Source organism: Phaenicophaeus curvirostris, chromosome 1 (assembly GCF_032191515.1).
Source record: "Phaenicophaeus curvirostris isolate KB17595 chromosome 1, BPBGC_Pcur_1.0, whole genome shotgun sequence".
Taxonomy (NCBI): domain Eukaryota; kingdom Metazoa; phylum Chordata; class Aves; order Cuculiformes; family Cuculidae; genus Phaenicophaeus; species Phaenicophaeus curvirostris.
In genome coordinates, this window is record NC_091392.1 from 40,476,885 (window position 1) to 40,495,245 (window position 18,361).

Below are 18,361 nucleotides of genomic sequence, written 5' to 3' on the forward strand. Positions count from 1 at the left end.
TTCAAATATCACGGAAAGTGACTTGGCAACTGCATTGGCCAATTTCCTCAGGACTCTGGGATGCATCTCATTTCTTTTCCCAAACCCAAACGTTCAGGGCAGGTTCATGTAGGTAATGTAGAAGTGAAAGGTTCATGTCGTCTTTCTGTCCATCTCTAAGCTTTTTATGAACCCAAAGGGTCACTAACATCACACCACAGTCCAATGGGCTGAGTCACCCACTGCAAATGCATGATAACCCTTTGGGATATGTTCCCAGCAGATCCCCTCTGGCATTGTAAAGATCACACTAGATCCAGTCACAGCAAAGCTGATTCTCACACCACTACTTCAGGATTCAGAGGCTGAGGCAGAGACAGAACTAGAAGGCTTTTCTGTGTGTTTTACACTTACTCTGAGCTTAACTTAACCATTCTCTTGCCAGCCCCTAGGGCACGTTTGCTCACATTATGATTAGGGCATTGAACTGTGCTTCTGTGTCTGCCATCAGTCTCTTGTGTTGTAGTTGCAGAGTACCTGCATGATTTTTCTTCTAATGGAAACAACCATATAAAAACCAACCTTATAGGTGCTCCTTGTAGTGCGGGGCAACAACATAGGAACTGTTTCCCCAGTGTGCCTTTCTAGGTCTGACCCTTGACACTAGGCAGAACCAGGCTGAGGTAAGGATTGCAAAGGACTCTTCTGTCCTCTTGCTGGCACGTGCCCTCCCAGCCTCCTTGAACTTCCCTGTGAGTGGTGAAGTGATGGCAGGACTTCGACCTTCTCTCCAGATGGACACATCTTCCATGAGTTTGCTCTCCTGGGCGCTTGACACCTCTCCTTGCTATATCATCCTCTCCTCCATCCCTGCATCTCTTTATAAACCTCCCAGGATAGCCCTTTGGGATTAGCTGCAAGCCCCAAGGCTGGTCCTTGGGCCCTGCTTTCTTAACGTCAGAGCCTGTGAACAGTTTATATATGTTTAATGGTAATTTTGTGTAAATAGCTTTGTATATATTAGCAGAACTGTAGCAATGGCTCTAGGCCTGGCATTTTCCTCCAGACAGGGGTTAGTGTTTTTAATATATAGTCAGTTCATAGAGCTGTGTAATAGGAACTGAAAGTGTGAGGACCAGTAATGTATGAGGATTAAACACGAGTGCTTCTTCCCTCCTGTCTAGCCACCACCTTGCTGGGAAAGGTGAAGCGGCTGTTACGTGAAGTAGTTATTCTCCTGGGGTTCTTCCTGAGAGAACTGATATTGAAGTGCAATGTTAGCTCCTCCGTAATGTGAATTCACCCTGCCTGCACACACACACGTCCCACTGTGAATAAAGAGTCTGTCTGTATATTGTTTGGAAAATGTATTTGGACTGTGAACTGCAGTGGAACAAATAAATACTGTGTACAGCATCAGTGTGTCATGTGAACCAGTCTCACATATGAGAGACTTTGACTTTGCTTGATTTGGGGATTGTTTGTGATATTTTTACAATGGGGAAAAGGGAACAGATGAAGAGAAACAAAAGCAGAAGCTGAGCCCAGGATCCTTAAAGGTTATGGAGAAGCACAGTAGAAAGAAATAGGCAGGAGAGTACCTCAGAATGGGTCGTTTTGGGAGAAAAGGCAAGAAGGGAGCATGTGGGAGTTGTTACAGATAGGAAAGAGGAGGAGAGAGATGTCTGAAAGCAACCCCTCTACTCCCCCCACACTTCCAACTGCAGCAGCACTTTTAATCTGAGGGCAGGGAGAAGAGGAGGTTGGGCCTGGAAATGAAGAATAAATAGGGCATTCAGAGAGGATTACAGCCGATCGGTGTGAGCATAGATGCCCTTCACCATAGAACTGAAGCAGGGGGGTTGCTGGAAAGTCAATGTGACACCACCTAAAGAGGCCCAGCACTGCAGTTTGCCAGCTGGGTGGCACTGACTATTCCCAGGTACAATACTCCTGGGATTAGGAGACGTGCTTCAACTCTTTCTGAAAGTGCTTGGAGACAGCTGGCACCAATAATGTGTCCTTCCAATTTCACCCTTTCTAGCTGAGGACACTCATCAAACTGCAATCAGGGAGGACCCACTTATAGTTGGCACTGCCATTGTCCTGGCCCAGTGCCCACCTTTTCTTCTCGCTCCCTGAACCATAAAGGAAGAAAGAGCTCCCAAAGGACTTGCTAACAGTGGTGCTAGTGTTTGGTTCAGAGCTCTTGTGCCTCTCAAACCCTATTGCTCTGCCTCTGCACGCTCATCCCTAACAGTGATCCTCCGCAATCGTCTGTCCCAAGACTTCATCCAGATCCAGCTCTGGTTCCTGCTGTAGCACTTTCTGCCGCAGCTTGGAGTAGAATTCGACTGCCTCAGAGACGGAATGGAAGGGCTTGCCTTGGGGCTCATAGTAGCTGCTTATTTGCTGCTGTATGAAGCATTGGTGGTGCTGAGGCTGGTCCTTGAAGCTCCCGTCATAGCCCTTGATGTGGTTCCTTTTGAACTCCAGCACCGTCTTGGTGTAGGTGTTGAGAGTGGTGACAGCAGAGGCCATGCAGCAGGTGAAGGAGGCCCAGGCCATGCTACAGGTGAAACACAAGAATAGCACATGCTGTGGGAAGCAAAGTAGGTTGGGAACTGAACTGCATGTACCATGATGCACCCTGATTTGCCAAGCAGAAGCTGCTGGGCATGGACATGACCTAGAAAGACTAAGGCTCATAACGTTACACTTCTTAGGGGTTATTCCACCACAGGATCCTTCTTAGATCACTGGGGTAAATACTGATCATCCTTGTCAAGGGAAGGGAGGGATAACAGAAAAATAAAAGGGATAGCAGGAGAGTCTGTAACTGGTCAGAGCAGGACAGTGCAGCTTATTTCCAAGTTCTTTATTGCAGGGCTGCTAAGTGTCTTCCTGGACAGAGATGTGTCTACTTGAGCATAACCAGATGGTCATGCGGACATTTGAGGTCCATAGCGGGCACATGGTACTGGAGTGTTTAAGTCTGAAGAATCAATGTGGTCATTGCTAGTAGAGCATCACAAGTTGAGCATGCATTTTCCATGGGTGCTTGCAAGGCTCATCCAACTGTTTTTCAAGTCAGTTAGGGCGTATCAGCTGCATCTGGCATCTTTAGTCTTTAAAGAACCCTGAGCCACCTGGGTTTTTTGCAGCTGTTCTTCTTGGCTACAGTGTACACATCTTTAAGTATGTTCTAGGCTTGATGCAACAGGAATAGGCCCTTTGGACGCTAATTAGTGAAAATGCCAAATCGGCATGCAATTTATTTAAATTGCAGAAAAACATGGCATGTTTGAGAGCATCATCACAGGTGTGACGCTGGCCTCTGTGCACAGGAAAGAGCTGAGATCAAACAGGGAAAACCAGTATAGGGGCAAACCTGATTAGTCAGCAGGGTTGAAGGCATTTGTTTAGGTGTGACTGTATTGTTTTGCTAGTCCTTGGAAACTACTCATTTAAGTAACTCAGCAAATATTTGTTAAAGCAGGGTATGAGGCAAAGGCGGGAGATTAGTAGAAGGAGAACCATGGTACATCTGTCTTTGGAAACAAGGTGGAGAAGGGAGGAGGTAGGTTTTGGCAGGGTATAGCATGGCTGAAGCTCAAAAGGATAGGGAGGTAAAGATGGTTTCAGAGCTCACATACTAGAATGCCCAGCCGTAGTCCCATGTGTGTGGTCTCCAGTCCTCTGGTCCCAAATTAACCGTTGCCTGGAAGACTTGAGTATACATCATGTGTGCCACCATCCCAAGGAGACCTGGACACAAGAATACAGTGAAGCAAGGAAGTTACAGCAGGAGCCAGAGCTGCATACTTCAGCCTGTGTGGGAGAGGAGGCTCTCCTGCTGCTGTAATTTCAAGCCTGCAGTAATACACTTACCTGACAACACTGAGGAGACAGCAGCAAAGGCATTGAGCTTCAGCCCACAGACCGGATTGCCAGTATGCAGCATCTCCACCATCAGGAGGATGAAGCTGATGAGCAGCAAGCTGATGTACAGCATCTCCGATCCCAGTGACAGCCACAGGATTCCTGCCAGAAACCAGAGACTCCTCGCATCAATACAGGATGGCTTGTTCAAAGGGGAGCTCTCCCTCTTCCCAACCCAATCCCAAAAGGATGTCCTTTGGAAAGAAGGGAAAGAACGAAACCGACAAACACTCAAAAGCAATCCTCTCAGCCTGTGACCAAGGGCTCAAATGATGCTAAGTAGACAAGAGAGTCTGTTGCAGGAGATGGCTTGGCTAGTCTAGCTCTGCAAAAGCTGAGAGGGACTAAATTGGGTGTCGGTAAACAAGCCAGCATTAGAAAACAAGGAGGAAGTCATGGGAAAAAAGACAGGGTGAGAGCTGTTAAGTATTATTACAAGACCTAGTGATCATAGAGTGGCCACAAACATATCTGAGATGGATGTTAGAAGGTTGTTACCCATTAATATATTGACATTTAGAGCAGGTTTCTAATTACAACAATGGAAGCAAATGACTTTTAACCTGGGATTCAAGTGGTTAAGAAGAGAACTGCATGTTTTTTCTGCAGCAGTGGCTGGTACTTCACTTCAGGAATTCAGGAGGCCCCTTGCAGACCTGTACTCCTTGGGGCGCATATCTGAATAACACTCACCACTCACCCTTCTGCTTGAACAGAGTATAGGTACTTTTATGCTGGGATTATCAGTGGGACTTAAGTGATACCATAGTCCTCAGCTGGGCTCACTGTACCATAGGACTTGCAGGAGAATGAGAAAAGGCAGCCTAATGCCAGGCTGTGGAGGAGCACAGGATTCACTGAGGAAGAAGGATTAACTTGATAAATGAAGCAGCACTGTGAACTCCCCTGTTAGCAACTATTAATGGCTATAGAGGAGACATTCAACTGGGGAAAAGGAGTGTGAAGAAAACACTTATTTATATGGCACTGGCTTGATTCCTCAACATAATTAGTGCCATAGAATCACCCAGATCTTTAACAGGAATTGATAAGCTGCTTAAAGGAGTTAGCTTACTCACTACAGCACCATCAAGGAGACGTTAATTAAAGGTCAGACTGCCCAAAATGTGCTGGAGGCTGCAGGCACAATGCACAGAGGTCTCTGTGTCGCTTTCCCTAGAAGTCCAGGCTCACTACACATGCTGTGTAACCTGGTCTTGTAATGCTGCCTGTGTAATGTGTGGCTGCTTTGCACACACCCAACTCAGCCAGCCCAGCCTCCAATCAGCAGCCTCACGACCTTCTCCAGCGCTGGCCCAACTATATAATGGCAGCTATGCTGGAGGCCAAAGTCATCTTTAAATGTTGCTATATACAATCAGCAGCGAAAGTGGGTGATGGAGCTGTTAAGACCACAGTGTCACTGTGAGCGTCACGCTTAAGACCACAGTGTCACTGTGAGTGTCACACTTAAGATCACAGTGATCTTCCAATTCATTCGTAGAAGGTCAGTGTCTTACAGAACATGGCCTTTCTATCTTTGTAGGACTTCAATTAGGTAAGGAGGGAGGGAGGGGGAGGACAGACAAGAAAGATTTACAAAGATAGATAATCTGGTTGCATAAACATCCTTTCTTTAGGAAAACTGTATAAGGAAGACATTGGAAGCAACAGAGTCAGAGGCCTGGGCAGGGAATGAAGCACAAGAAGGTGAGAAAGAATTAGAATGTGTTGCTACTCGCTGTGAAGTGAGCACTTGTGGTAAATGCAAGTGTCATTCAGTAAATACAGTTAAGTCATTAATTTTATGACAATGGCATTTATGTCCTCCATTGTGAAGTACACCCTGAAGGTCTGCAAGACTTCAAAATGATCTTGTAACACAAGCACTATTTGAATTGTGTGAATATTGTTTCCCAAAAGAACGAGCAGGGGAGGGTTTTCCTCTTGCTGTTTTGCCAAGAGTGATGCAGGTTAATCTGGGTGCAGCAATGCCAGTGCACACTACTCACACCAAACCCCACACCTGGGAATACACATTGCCTTATAAAAGCAGGTCAGTAGTCTTTGCCAGTGTTTTTAAAACAGGAGAAATATGGCAGAAAAGGAAGATGACCTCCCCAAAAGTACTCATCTTCCTGCTAGCTGTTGTGATTCCCCAACATTTGTTCCAGCCCTGACTCTCATGGCTTGAACATTGACGCAGGCTCTGCAGCCCAGGACTTTGTCTTCACATATGAACATCCTCTAAAACACCTTGACTCCATCCTTAATCTCAGGGAATAATTAACAAGCCCACACCAATTGAAAAGCTTTTAGTAAGTAAAATCTCCGTTGCATGTGTACATATGCATCCTCACAGATAGCAGTGATTTAAGAAAACATCACGGAGGAAGTCTTTGCTCTTTTACCAATCACAAGGCCAGGATTTCATACCTGGCTCTTTGGAACACACATATTTCCAGACATATTAAAGTTATTGCCAGGATAATTTGAAACATCTAACAATGATAAGACAGGTGAGCTCTCCAACCCAGATGAAGTTTTCTGTTTGATGAGGCAAGGACTTCACCCTGAAAGTTTAACTTTCAGATGCCCTGATCATTTACCAAGAAGTAAGAGATGATTCAGCTCCAGTATCATCACACGAGACCCCAGAATTGAAGCACTGGGTCAATATGCAGCATATGTGTGAGGGACTGCCCTCAGGTGGCATCCATACCCCTCCCACTGACTACAGCAGGATGACAAGCTCAGACTGGGCAATCTATTAGATGAGACGAATCCCCATTCATATAGGAGGGGGGCTGAGGTTTCCAGCACTAACCTCACAGATGGCAGTGGTTTAAGCAAACATCTGGGAGGAAAACTTTGCTCTTTTAGCAACCATTGGGCCAGAACTTCATGCTTTGCTCTTTGGGAACCCACCCTGCTGTCCTCATACAGGCTGAAATGATGCAGGTCCCCCATCCTAAGGAGGTGCACTGGGCAGCTACAGTGAGGTATGGGGATTTGCTCTTACCTCTCTCTGCTGGTGGTGAAAGCTCAATAAAACTACGGCATTTCTCTTCTGAAACAAAAAAAACGAAGGCATTAGTTTTCAAAACAAGGCATGGTATATAGGGGGAAAGAAAATATCTTCCTCTCACTCTCTTTTCATTTCATAGTTCCAGTCATCCCTGAGTCTACTTGTCATAGCTTTTCACATCTGCTCTCTTTATTACCAAGTTTTCAGACCTTCACTGAGGTAAAATAGGGGAAGGCAATGTCTTTCTGGAAAACTAAAAGTGGCCTTTCCAGAAAAAAAACAAACAAAAAAATACCCCAAAACCCCAAAAAAACCTTGAGCAATTTGTAAATCTTACAAGCCTCTGGTGAACATAAAAATCTGTTGCTAGTCATTCACAACAAACTGCTGGTCTGGCCCATTAAAGGCAGAGCTTTTAACAGACTACAGACCCACGACTTCTGCTGAGTATGTGAATTCCCACTCCATTCTCAGCAGAGCAGTTCTAACACTGCTTCCCAAAGAAGAAAGCAAAAAAAAAGTCTTCGCAAGTGAAATACTGCATGACTGAGATATGAGTCCCTCTTCTATGGCAAAGACTCACACAGAAATACGGTCTTCTGTCCTCACATTTTAGGCATGCCGTTTGGACAAATGGTGTTCATATTTGCTTTGGCTTTTTATGTTGGCCAGATGCAAACTATTGCCTCAGCTGAGGGTCCTTCATTTTTATTTTTAAGTCTCTTAATGCATACTGCACTTGAGGGTCCTCTTTTCTACTTAGCACAGTACTTTCTCCCAGAAGTATCAGCCTACCACTTTTCATCTAAGAATCTCATTTTCTTAACTTATATCCCCAGTTCTAATCTCTTCCAATCTCCTGTATTACTTCTGTCATCCACAGCTCTCAGGATGCTACCCAGTTCAGTGCCATCTGCAGTCCTCATTAACTTATGGTTTGCTACTTCACCCAAATCTTTAATGAGGTTATTCAGAAATGGCTCATCTAAACTGACACTGAGATTATCCTGAGTAATGAAATACTTTCTCCAGCTCAGCTCAAACTCATTTTGCTCATAGTAGCCTATTTTCATTGCTGCCATTGTCTGTGCTCTTGCTTCAGAAACCCACAGTGCTGTGTGGGTTGTATCTAATTTACACGAAGCAGGAGACTGAGACTGACTATGTGCTCTACCCTGTGCTCTGTCGCAATCCAGATGTAACATGCTCTCTGCATTACTTTAGGCATCAGGGTTACTTCAGGACTGCCTGGTGGCTAGACAATTCTTTCAGAGAAAGCTATCAAGGGATGTAGTCCCATTTCCACAAGCACCATGGAAACACACCCCAACCCAAACCAGTCCCAGATAAACACATCTCCTTTCACAGCATGTCTGGAAATGCTCATAACAAACCAGACCTCCCATTAGGACATGAGAGTTTTGAACATATTCCTTCCTGCTCCCACCCCCTTCTGTCTGCTTTTATTCACCAGTTCTTTATTTTCAAACTCTGACAGCAATAGATAAGAAAATTAGAAATGCTATTCTAGAACAATGGCTTAGTTAAAGAAGATGAGATGTTTGTGCTTGGGGGACCTGAAGGGAGGGCAGTGGGCTCAGGGGAGTGGACCTGATGAAAGTGACTTTCATCACTGTATCTTTAGATACAGATCTCCCTATTGGTCACATTCCAGGTCAGTTCTAATCCTTGATGTGTGTGGCAGGCTATAAAGAGCATCTGTGCACTGCAGAGCATTCACCTGTACTGGCATGGCACAGTTTTCAGCAGAAGGAGTTCATCAGGGCTGGGCAGGAGCAACTCAAGGGTGAAAGGCAGCACCAAAGTGGTCTAGCAGAGATTGTATGACCAGCCACTGGCACTCCAGGTCTTACAGTGCCAGTCCTAGATGCTAGTCAAAAATCACAAATGAAACCTGTCACAATATGACAAAACCAACTAAAATAATTAGAATACTGCAGCTCTAATCCTTAAGTCAATTTTCCTCCTAGCTTTAGCCCTTCTGAGTTCATATCCTCTAGGTTTTTGTCTGTATCTATAAAGCAGTACTTGCCTTTTTCTCATTTTTTTTTTATTATTTGATTTTATAAGAAAAGCCTGGTCCCTGTTCAATTCACAAAACCTCTGATTTTGGTGACTTAAAGAGAACATCAACTACTGCAGTCTTCACGGCAATAACTATAAATTGACAACGCTGCATAAAACAACCCCACTTAGATTTCTAAGGGGTCATGCACAAATGTGTCCTCAAGAGCATGAAGTAAGCTGTGTGAAGGAATGAAGATACAGAGAAAAAGGAAAGGTGTCTCACTCCAGTTCATATCAGGATGAACAATGCCATCACAAAGTCACTGCCACCGCTATCACCACTTGCACTCCACAGCCCCTATTCCAGACCAAAGGGCACACTACAGACAATCATTCTCCCTTGCCCCCATCTATAAACATCTCAATGAAGTACGGAGATGACCACAGCAACGCACAGGGCCAATGCCACCTAGGAAAATGGAGAAGGCTTTTCTCCCAAATGTTGTCAGCCTCCTGTCTTTCATTTCTAAAATCCTGTGGAGTAAGTACAAGGCAAGAAGTTGTGGCTGCCTGAGCAAGACACTACCTGGCCCCTCCATGCTCTCTTCGCAGGAAAGCCACATCCCTGTGTGGAAGTATCTGAAGGCAAAGCGATCATCCCCGGTCTCCCAGCTGTAGTGCACCACATCCTGGGATGAAACATTGCTAGCACCTGCATCATGTGGCATGGGGACACCGATGCATTTGGTGTCTTTGCTCTTCCCACACAAAGGCTTGGGCACTTTCTGGGTCCCAGTGCACCAGTAGCTTCCAAGCAAGGCAGTTGTGGAGAGGGTGAGAGCCAGCAGGTTCAGGATGACAGCCAGGAAAGCACGGCGCCATGGCAGTCCCTTCAGCAGCTCCATCTACAACACACAAATGAGGACTGTCACACCAGCCACTGGTCTCACCTACCCTTATGAATTTCAGCTTTTCCCAGTGTGCACCTGTGAAGAGGCAATATGAGCATTCCATCCTCCTCACAACATCCCAGCTGCTCACCCAGCATAAAAGAACCATTTCCTGGAAGCCAGGGTGGTGAAGCAATAGGTCAATTTCAACCATTTCAAAGTTCACTCATTATCCGTTCTAGGGAAGAGAAGTCTTATCAAGGCTGAGCTCATCAGGGTGTGTGAGCACATGAGCAAAATGAAAGGGGTATCATATTCACTCCATCTCAGAGATGGCAGGGGAAAATTGTTAACTGACAGATGCCATGTAATTGCCTTTAGGTGGGACATGATGGATGGTCTGTCCACCTAAATGTGAATTCTTGTTGCCAAGTGCCCCAAAACACTTTCCCAAGCAGTTTATTACTCTACATATGGGGGTAGGGAGTGTATTCATTTCACAGTTGTGAAGGGCAGGAAAAGGTTTCTGGCTTGCTGAAGGTGACACATCAAAGCAATGACCTGCTCATGAGGGACATCCAGCTAACCAGACTTGGCAGCTCAAGTTCAAGTCCCATAGCAGCACTTCCCACCTGAGAGAACACTGTTCTGCACATCAGAAATTTGGTAGGATGGTGGGTTGACAGTGTCTCTGCTCACACACAAAGTGACAAAGGGTTTTTTTTTCAAGAGCAAACATTGCCACAAACACTCTTCCCAGTTTCATCTCATCAGAAAAAGTGATTCAGAAAGCAGTTTGTATACCAGGGTCTTGTGGTCTTTCTCACTCAGAGGGAAGCGTAAGATTTTATGTTTCCTGCAAAACCCTGCACTGACTTCTGAGAACCCCAACTTATCACTCTATGGATTGATTAGATGTCATCTACCCACACATCAACGTTCATGTAATCAACGTATGCCTCTTCCCACATGGCACTCCCTATGTTTGGCACAACTTCATCCAGATACTCCCACCTTTTCCTATTTATGACTCTCGAAGTCTATTTGCCCGCGAATAGATTCAGTTTGTATAGACATTGCCCACCGCCAGTCCTCTTGACATAACTTTGATTGACTCACCCAACACTGAATGTGTGAGAAAGGCCCAGCATGTTGTGGACACTACTAAAAATAAATGATACGAGACTCAGTTTTGTATTGTTTGTAACTGCACCACAGCTCAAAGTGGTGCAGTTAGAAGCAATTGTTCTGCTAATCAGCAAGCTCAGAAACATGGTGAATAAAGATGGTGTTGAAGCTCCTCTTGAAAAGCAGGGCTTCATTACCATCTCATCACTGAGAAAACAGTACCTGATCTAAAACATCCTCATTAAAGGCAAGAAAATACCCAGTTCCTGAAAAAATCTTGTATTGTTTTATGCTCTGGCTTCTTTTATCTCTTCGCCAGAGCATTTCTTTCTTTCAGCAATAGAGATGATGCACTCTGGAGATAGTAAAATCTTAGTGATATCATAACTCATAACTTCCATGATCTGAAGGCATGCTGGATAGCACCATTTTCACAGATCAGATACCTACTCAGAACAAGTAATTATGTGAAAGTTTCTGTCTAAGGTTGGTGGCTAATTCCTTACTGAAAGTTTTTTACAGTGAAAAATTTGGCTTATGACTGAAAAGGAAATTACAGATAAAATTGCTGTCCTCAGAACCATGATTTTTCATCTGAAAATAGAAACCTTCAGCACACAAAGTTTTTCAGTTTTTTATCAGTGCTTGATTTTAAGATTTTCTGTCATCAGGTTTCGGTCTGCTCATACTTTTATTTGAAAAAAAAATCTTTCCACTTTCTTTGTCCATTGACAAAAATAATTCTTCTAGTTTAAATCTTCAATAGGGGGGAAAATATTCTTTGCAATTGATTTGTGATAGCAGTCAAAAGACCATATAATTTCAGAACAAGTGATAATGAAAAAGGCAAAAAAGTATAAGAAATAAATGAGTCAGATGAAGGAACTGGATCAAGGATGCAGAAGACATAAAGATTGAGAAAAAAATATGTACTACTCTTTCATGAGAACATTGTCAGAAAAGTTTCCCTCCACAAAAGCCTAGCACTTACTGACAACAACTGACTAGGGTATCTAGATAGCCACAAAAGTAAAGAAAGTTGAATTTACCTTGCCAGCAAGTCCTTGAAGTCCAGTTAATTTGGAGGAGCAATACAGAAATGGGACTCACGCTTTGTCTGCTGTTTTGCTTATATCTAGATCCTCCAAGAAACCCAATTGCTTCTAACCCCCTTTCTTCGTCTCCTCCCCTCCTCCTCCACTGATCATTAAATTCTATCCTTCCAGCCAGCAGCTGTTTTGTGGAAAATGGTCATTTTGTAATCCACAATGCAATCACAGCACAGCTGTTCTGGGAGATTATATGGGAAGTGATTGGTGCTGTGCACTGGGATTAAGTGCAGACGAGTGACCTGTATTGACTGAGTAGAAAGTTTCTGTAAAACACAGAAAGATCCCTGCCATCTCCATGTGGTGGCTGTTCAGGAGCTTCTGTGGAGTGAGCTGGCATCTCTCTGGCTGGTGCTTCAGAGGATGAGTGACCTTAGTAAAGAAACTACCAGTACCCTTGGTGTCAAGTCACCCCTTGCACTGTGCACTGTCTCAGCAGAATGGCAAAGGCTTCTCATCCCTGGAATGTATTCCTGCCCAGACCTGCCAGTCGCAGAAAGGGGAGAGGAAAAAAATTGGGAGAGGAAAGTTTGTGTCACTGCATCTGCTCTGAGGTCTGAGGAATTCAGACCCTGAAGAGATGCCAGTCCAAGCCTCTCCAGATTTTAGTGACAAAAGCAGCCCCTTAGCAGAAGCCTGCTGAAAGGCGGACTGGCATGAAGGGATCACCACCATGACAGAAGTATGTGAAACAGTGGAGCGAAAGAAGCCCAGTACTCAAAGGACAGAGGCTGCGGGAAGATTGTATCTGTTCCTTGTAGGGGTTTTACCCCTACAGTTTTTTTTACCCCTGCAGTTTTACCAAAGCAGGAAGTTCACCGGGAATCCCAGCTCCCAGAAGCCTCACATCAGATTAATTTGGGAGACTAGTAAGGAGAGACAGAAAGATTCACACTCACCCAAAACCTCATCTGAGCTCTTGTCCTGAAAGTTTAATGGCTCTCAAAATACCTGAAGGTGTTGATAGACCTTGTTTAGTATCAGAACATTGAAAAGTAAGGATGGCATCACCTCTCACAAGAATTAACAGTCACTAGGGGTCATGGAGCAGTGCTGCATTGAATCACACTGCAAGGGAGATGAGCATCCCAAAAATACACACCCTGACTTCCCCACACAGGCTTTGCCCAGTGCCCAGAATGTGAGGCTGCCACCACTGCTGGGAGAAAGCAAGGTGGATTCCCTGCATGCCTGCCCTACTGCTCTGCCAGAACAGAAGAAATCAGTGGTCCCTCTGCTCTCATCCTCCGCTTCCAACACCAGAGCCCAGAGGCTGGGAGGCAGGTGTACAAATAGCTCTGGGTGACAGCCCAGCCTGTGACAGCCCCTGCACAGTGCAGGCAGCAGACGGAGTTGGTAGGTTCACGGTCCCGTGCGTGGGCTGTGCTATCATGGGCTCCCGACCCTTCTTGCCCTGAGCAGAACAGTCGGTAGCTCTGCAGCTATATTAATCCTAGTCACTGCATAAGCTCCTCTATTATAGATAATCATTTCTAAGATGGGCTAACTGAAAGCAATGCCAAATGTTTCTGTGTTCCATGGACTGCCTGCAGGCTTTTTGATTAATAAAAAGGTTCTGTTTGACACAGATGTACTTAATTTACTGAAGTAGGTAGAATAAGAGCTGATGCTGTTTAAAAGGAGAGGTAATTATTTTTTTTTTTTACGTTGTTCAATCTCTCCTCACCTGGACACCTTAAGTTTGGCTTCTAAAGGTTCAGTTAAAAAAAAAAAAACACCTGGTTTTCAGGCTCAAGAATAGGTAAAGTCCATCTCTCTACCGATAATCTTTAATGTTAATGTATTCTTAATTTAAAGCTTGATGAGAATCTCATTAAAATCCAGGACGCTTTGTCAGTTTCTAAAGCTGGAATGACAACATATGTATTGATGAAATGAGACTGAATGGGATTTATATGGATAAGAATTCAGGCTGAAAAATAAATTTATCAAAAAAATGCATAGTTTCAAAAGTAAGCTTATATTAGATTTAGTATTCTGAGTAATGGCAGATATTTATCCTTCCAGAAGATGGCAATCTTTCTCTAGTCTTCTTTTTGGGAGTCTCTGCTGCTCACATGTTTGCTGGGGTGGAAGTAACACCCAAGCTTAGACTTCTGTTCCTTCTCTTTATTTTTTTTTTCCCTTCTATCTTCCTCATTTTTCCCATTTTTGTGAACGCAACCTCTTTACCTTGCCTGTGGTATGGGAGGCGGGTCCTTCTCTTTGAGTTATCTGAGCCTGGAGAGACTTCTGAAATCATTTGAGAAAGGAAAAAAAGAAGAATGAATGCACGAGCTTAGCAGGACATTTGCTCCACCTTCTGCTCTACATGGAGTCCTTGTTTCTAATATATTTTCCAATATTTTGTCAAGTGCCAAATTAACTTTCTCAATGTGTTTCCATCCCCAGATTATTGCACACAGCTCATAGAACATCAGCACCAGAGCACATTTCCTGATGATCAACAAACACCCCTTAGCAAAATTTTATGTTGGTTTTCTTTTTTTTTTTTTTTTTTAATCTCCATTTCAACCTCACCTTAATCTGACCAATTATGGACAGGAAAACCAAACCGTATCTGTCTTTCACCCTACTGTGCCTTCCAGTTTTCTCGTCTTTGTATCTGATATTTCCCACCATAACTTGGCTTGGCTAGAGGTTTTGGATGTCTCTTTCTCTTTGAACTCAGCAGCAGCCAATCCCTGGTGACTCATTTAAAGCTTGCCCATTGAAGTGAATGCTGATAGCAGTTGATTTCCTGCACAATCAGACAAGTTCTTGGCTTATAGAAACAAAACAAGGAAACAAAATGCAAAACACAACCTAACACAAAACGCTTCTATGGAGACTGCCAACTCTAAGAAAGTCCAGACCTTTATAAAAGTGATGTATTTTTATCCTGGCTGTATCACATATATACTTTGGGTGTATCCTGCCCCAAAGTGACACTCTCATCTCCCAGGGAGTTGGTGGAAAAGAAGAGCGAGAAGCCCTTACCAGATAGGGCACTAAAACTGCAATACTTAACTGGCAGGTCTCAAGAGGCACACGGTTCTTCATAGCCCTCCATGCAGCCCTCCTCCCCAGGGATATCAGCGATCATATACTGTCCTGACATTGGCTCTTCAGCTGACCTGAAGAGGAAAAGAGAGGAGGAAGAGTGGCTATTTACACCCATAACATTGCTCTGTGAAACCTGGACAAAGATGGCCTCATACTCACCTCTCATTCCACACATTCCTTGCACATGACACTTCCCACCGCTCCTATTTTTGCTGGTTTTACAGGAAGACCATCCAGCACAGCAGTCTCCGCCCTTACTGCCACACAGAAAGCAGGATGTCTCTGAGTGGCAATAACACTGAGAGAGCCAGACTTCTCAAACCCAGTGACAGACTGTAAATGCCAGATTTCTCCTGAGCTCTGAATAATTCCACTCAGATTGTAACCTTTATTTAGCTGTTTGCATGATGCATTAACTGTTGCTCTGCAAATGACCTCACCAGGCATATTTTTTTCTAGCCTAAGCACTTTTAAAGGTGAATTCTGTTTTTAAACATGAACAGCTTACACTGCTAGACATCAAGTCTGTGGCAGAACAGAAATAAAGATTGAATTGGAATAAGTAAATGCATCTTAAAGACAAACAAACAAGCTTGCCAACAGTATGGACCTAACCAATTTTTCTCCCTCCCCTACTCCTTTTTTTTTTCCTACTTTCTTCTCAAAACAAATCTTACTTGACTGGATTTTTTCCTAATCTTTATGGTTATCAACCATTCAAAAAGTACATAGAAAGCGGGCATGAAAAGAAAAAAAAATCAAATGCAGCAACACAGACTTTGAGTACTCACTAGAGATTCTAGATGCCTCATTTTCTCAGTAGGAAACATAAGACTATTTAAAGTAGGTTGCTTTTTACTTCAGTTCTGGCAACTCTAGGATGTTCACCTGAGCACACAGAAAAAAATGTTATTTATGAAATTTAGTCAACTGTAAAATGTAAGCAGACAAGAAAAAAGACAAATTTTTATATAGATATGTAAGGCTATTGAAGAGGACTCAATCCAGGAGAGTAGCCATACAACCCCTCAAACAGGTAAACGCTTACATTATCCACTGCTCACTATCCCCATCTGCTTTTCTGAGGCATCCAGTGAAATACTACAAGGTCATTGTGGACTCTCCCCACTATTTCTTTCTCTCTGATTGAACATGTAGTGGCCAAGAAATTTCTTGAGATCTGTCTAGATGCCGTGAAATGTACCACATTTGTAATTTTATTGATGGGTTATTTCTTTCGGAGCTTGCTAATTCATCACAGTACATTATATCACCCGCAGGATTGGCAAAGCATCCATTCCTGCAGTATGTATCTTTGTAATTTGGTAGTCTCCTTTATGAAAATTGTTGCCAGTTTTAAATCTACCACTTATGGAATGTCAGTCTGTTACTCCACAGAATCATAAACACCCAGACACAATGGTTGTCAGACTCATGGGTTGTTTTTTTTTTATCAAGAGGGACCACTACAACAGTCTTGTCTTGGGTTTAACAGAATTCAAAGAAATTCAGACAATCATTTCTAGTGGTACACAGCGCTCCTGCTGGAGCTATAGCACGTATTTTATACAATTAACTAGTATTGACTGTGCAACAGAATATAATGTAAAACTCATCATATGCTTAGAAAAGCTATTCTAATGGTTAATTAACCTCATTCTTAAAATTTTGCTCTTGATTCATAAGTATAGTGTTTGCTTTAGTTTTCCAACCTCATTAGGTTGCTTCAACACACAAATAAATAGCCAGTAAATGATTTCCTAAAAATGTTATTGTAAGAGTCAAATAAATGCATTTCATTAGAGGAACACAGTGTGATCTAACAAGCTGGCTGATGGCCCAAATTCTTGGTCCTGTACTTGGCTCTGACACATAATTTTCCCCTCCCATCGGCCAAGTCATTAGTGGTGCATTTAAGCTGCAGTCAAAGCAATGGCAGTGATGGGGAGTAAACATTCAGTGCTTGTTTTAATTGGGTGTTGCTAGCAATTTCACTCCAGTAGTATGGAGCACAAATCAGAGTGCAAATATCAATCCAGAAACAAAGCGGACTGAGCTGTGCTGAACTCCACATTGCCATGGCTGGACTGATAGCACAAAAATAGTTCTTGTTTCCTTACATTATAAAGCTGGGTCTTCAGTGTCATTCCCACAGATGCAAATCTACAGCACAGCTGATCCTTATTGATGTTGGAATCAGCACAAAGCCAGTGGGAAGAGACACTCTTTTGATAATGACAAAACTCAAGCATCTAAAATTAATCTGTGCAAAGGGTACATCACATATGCAGGTGATCTTGGAGACAAAGAAACACATTTAATAACAGTTTTAAAGCAAACACATTTGAAACAGCAAAAAACCTGAAGCACACTGCAGTTTGGTTTCACGTATGGAAATGAGTAAGTTGAAGCAATTGTTCTTTGCTTTGACTTATCTTTTCCTACATTTGCCTATGGTGAATCAGAATAGACAGAGCTAGAGCAAGTTTTCTAAGATTATTTAGTCAATCCACCTGCATCAATATGACCTAGGCACCCTAAAGACCTTCAAGCCTACTGTTAAAATTTTCTGCAAGGCAGTAAGCACTCCATCCTCATTGAAGTCATTATATTCTCTTGTAATATCTTGATTTCAACCACACCACAATACCCAACAGAAAACCTTTCTGTCTCTGCTAAATGCCATGGTCTCCATCCCACATCTGAATTATTTACTCATGTGGATTGTCCCCTTGAGGCCATTGAAACTACATGGTTTACTAAAGTTATACTCACATGCTAGTATTTGAGGGATCAGTCTTCAAAGGAAGACTCTAAGCTAGCAGGAGAGGTTTGGAAATCAAAAAGAGTTTGAGTAAGACAGAGAGTTAGTTTTTTTGAGGTGAGGTGTGGGAGGTGTTTTCGTTCTTTAGCTATTAAAAACTCCTTGCTTTGGCAAGAAAAAAAAAGGGGTGGGGGAGAAATCTGGGAGGGAGAAGGATTTATGAATAAAGAGGCAGCATGGCAGGAGGTATAGCAACCAGGGTGGCCAGAAGGCAGAAGCAAGTTTCTCAGGTTGGCTTCCCTGACAGAACAGAGAAGGCAGCAAGCACAGGTCAGAGCAGCCAAGGTCTAATATGCTGATCTAAAAGGAATAATAAAACTAGCTTTCTTTACAGCACTGAGCAGAGAGGTTATGTTACAGTGGGTAC

At 43.4% G+C, this 18,361-nt stretch overlaps 1 protein-coding gene across 3 annotated transcripts; it reads right to left on the reverse strand.

Moving 5' to 3' along the window:
• Window positions 1-1,692: 1,692 nt before the first annotated feature.
• Window positions 1,693-17,383, reverse strand: GSG1 (germ cell associated 1). Of its 3 annotated transcripts, XM_069854954.1 has the most exons (8): window positions 17,291-17,383; window positions 15,962-16,058; window positions 14,298-15,241; window positions 9,564-9,882; window positions 6,944-6,991; window positions 3,871-4,023; window positions 3,636-3,747; window positions 1,693-2,548 (listed from the first exon to the last, which is right to left on the reverse strand). In XM_069854954.1, the coding sequence occupies exons 4-8, from the start codon at window positions 9,880-9,882 to the stop codon at window positions 2,233-2,235; spliced, it is 948 nt and encodes a 315-aa protein (XP_069711055.1). In that variant the 5' UTR covers window positions 14,298-15,241; window positions 15,962-16,058; window positions 17,291-17,383; the 3' UTR covers window positions 1,693-2,232. The 3 variants fall into 3 exon arrangements, with proteins under 3 accessions (XP_069711055.1, XP_069711063.1, XP_069711069.1); XM_069854962.1 differs by lacking the exons at window positions 15,962-16,058; window positions 17,291-17,383 and adding an exon at window positions 15,330-15,528; XM_069854968.1 differs by lacking the exons at window positions 14,298-15,241; window positions 15,962-16,058; window positions 17,291-17,383 and adding an exon at window positions 12,045-12,204.
• Window positions 17,384-18,361: the final 978 nt, after the last annotated feature.

Excerpts from the sequence above, each read along its gene's own strand:
- GSG1 (XM_069854954.1), bottom strand. The coding sequence starts at position 9,882 with ATGGAGCTGCTGAAGGGACTGCCATGGCGCCGTGCTTTCCTGGCTGTC. Across the intron at positions 6,992-9,563 it reads AGAGAGCATGGAGGGGCCAG|AAGAGAAATGCCGTAGTTTT; the intron begins GTAGTGTCTTGC and ends TTTTTGTTTCAG. Across the intron at positions 4,024-6,943 it reads TTCACCACCAGCAGAGAGAG|GAATCCTGTGGCTGTCACTG; the intron begins GTAAGAGCAAAT and ends GGTTTCTGGCAG.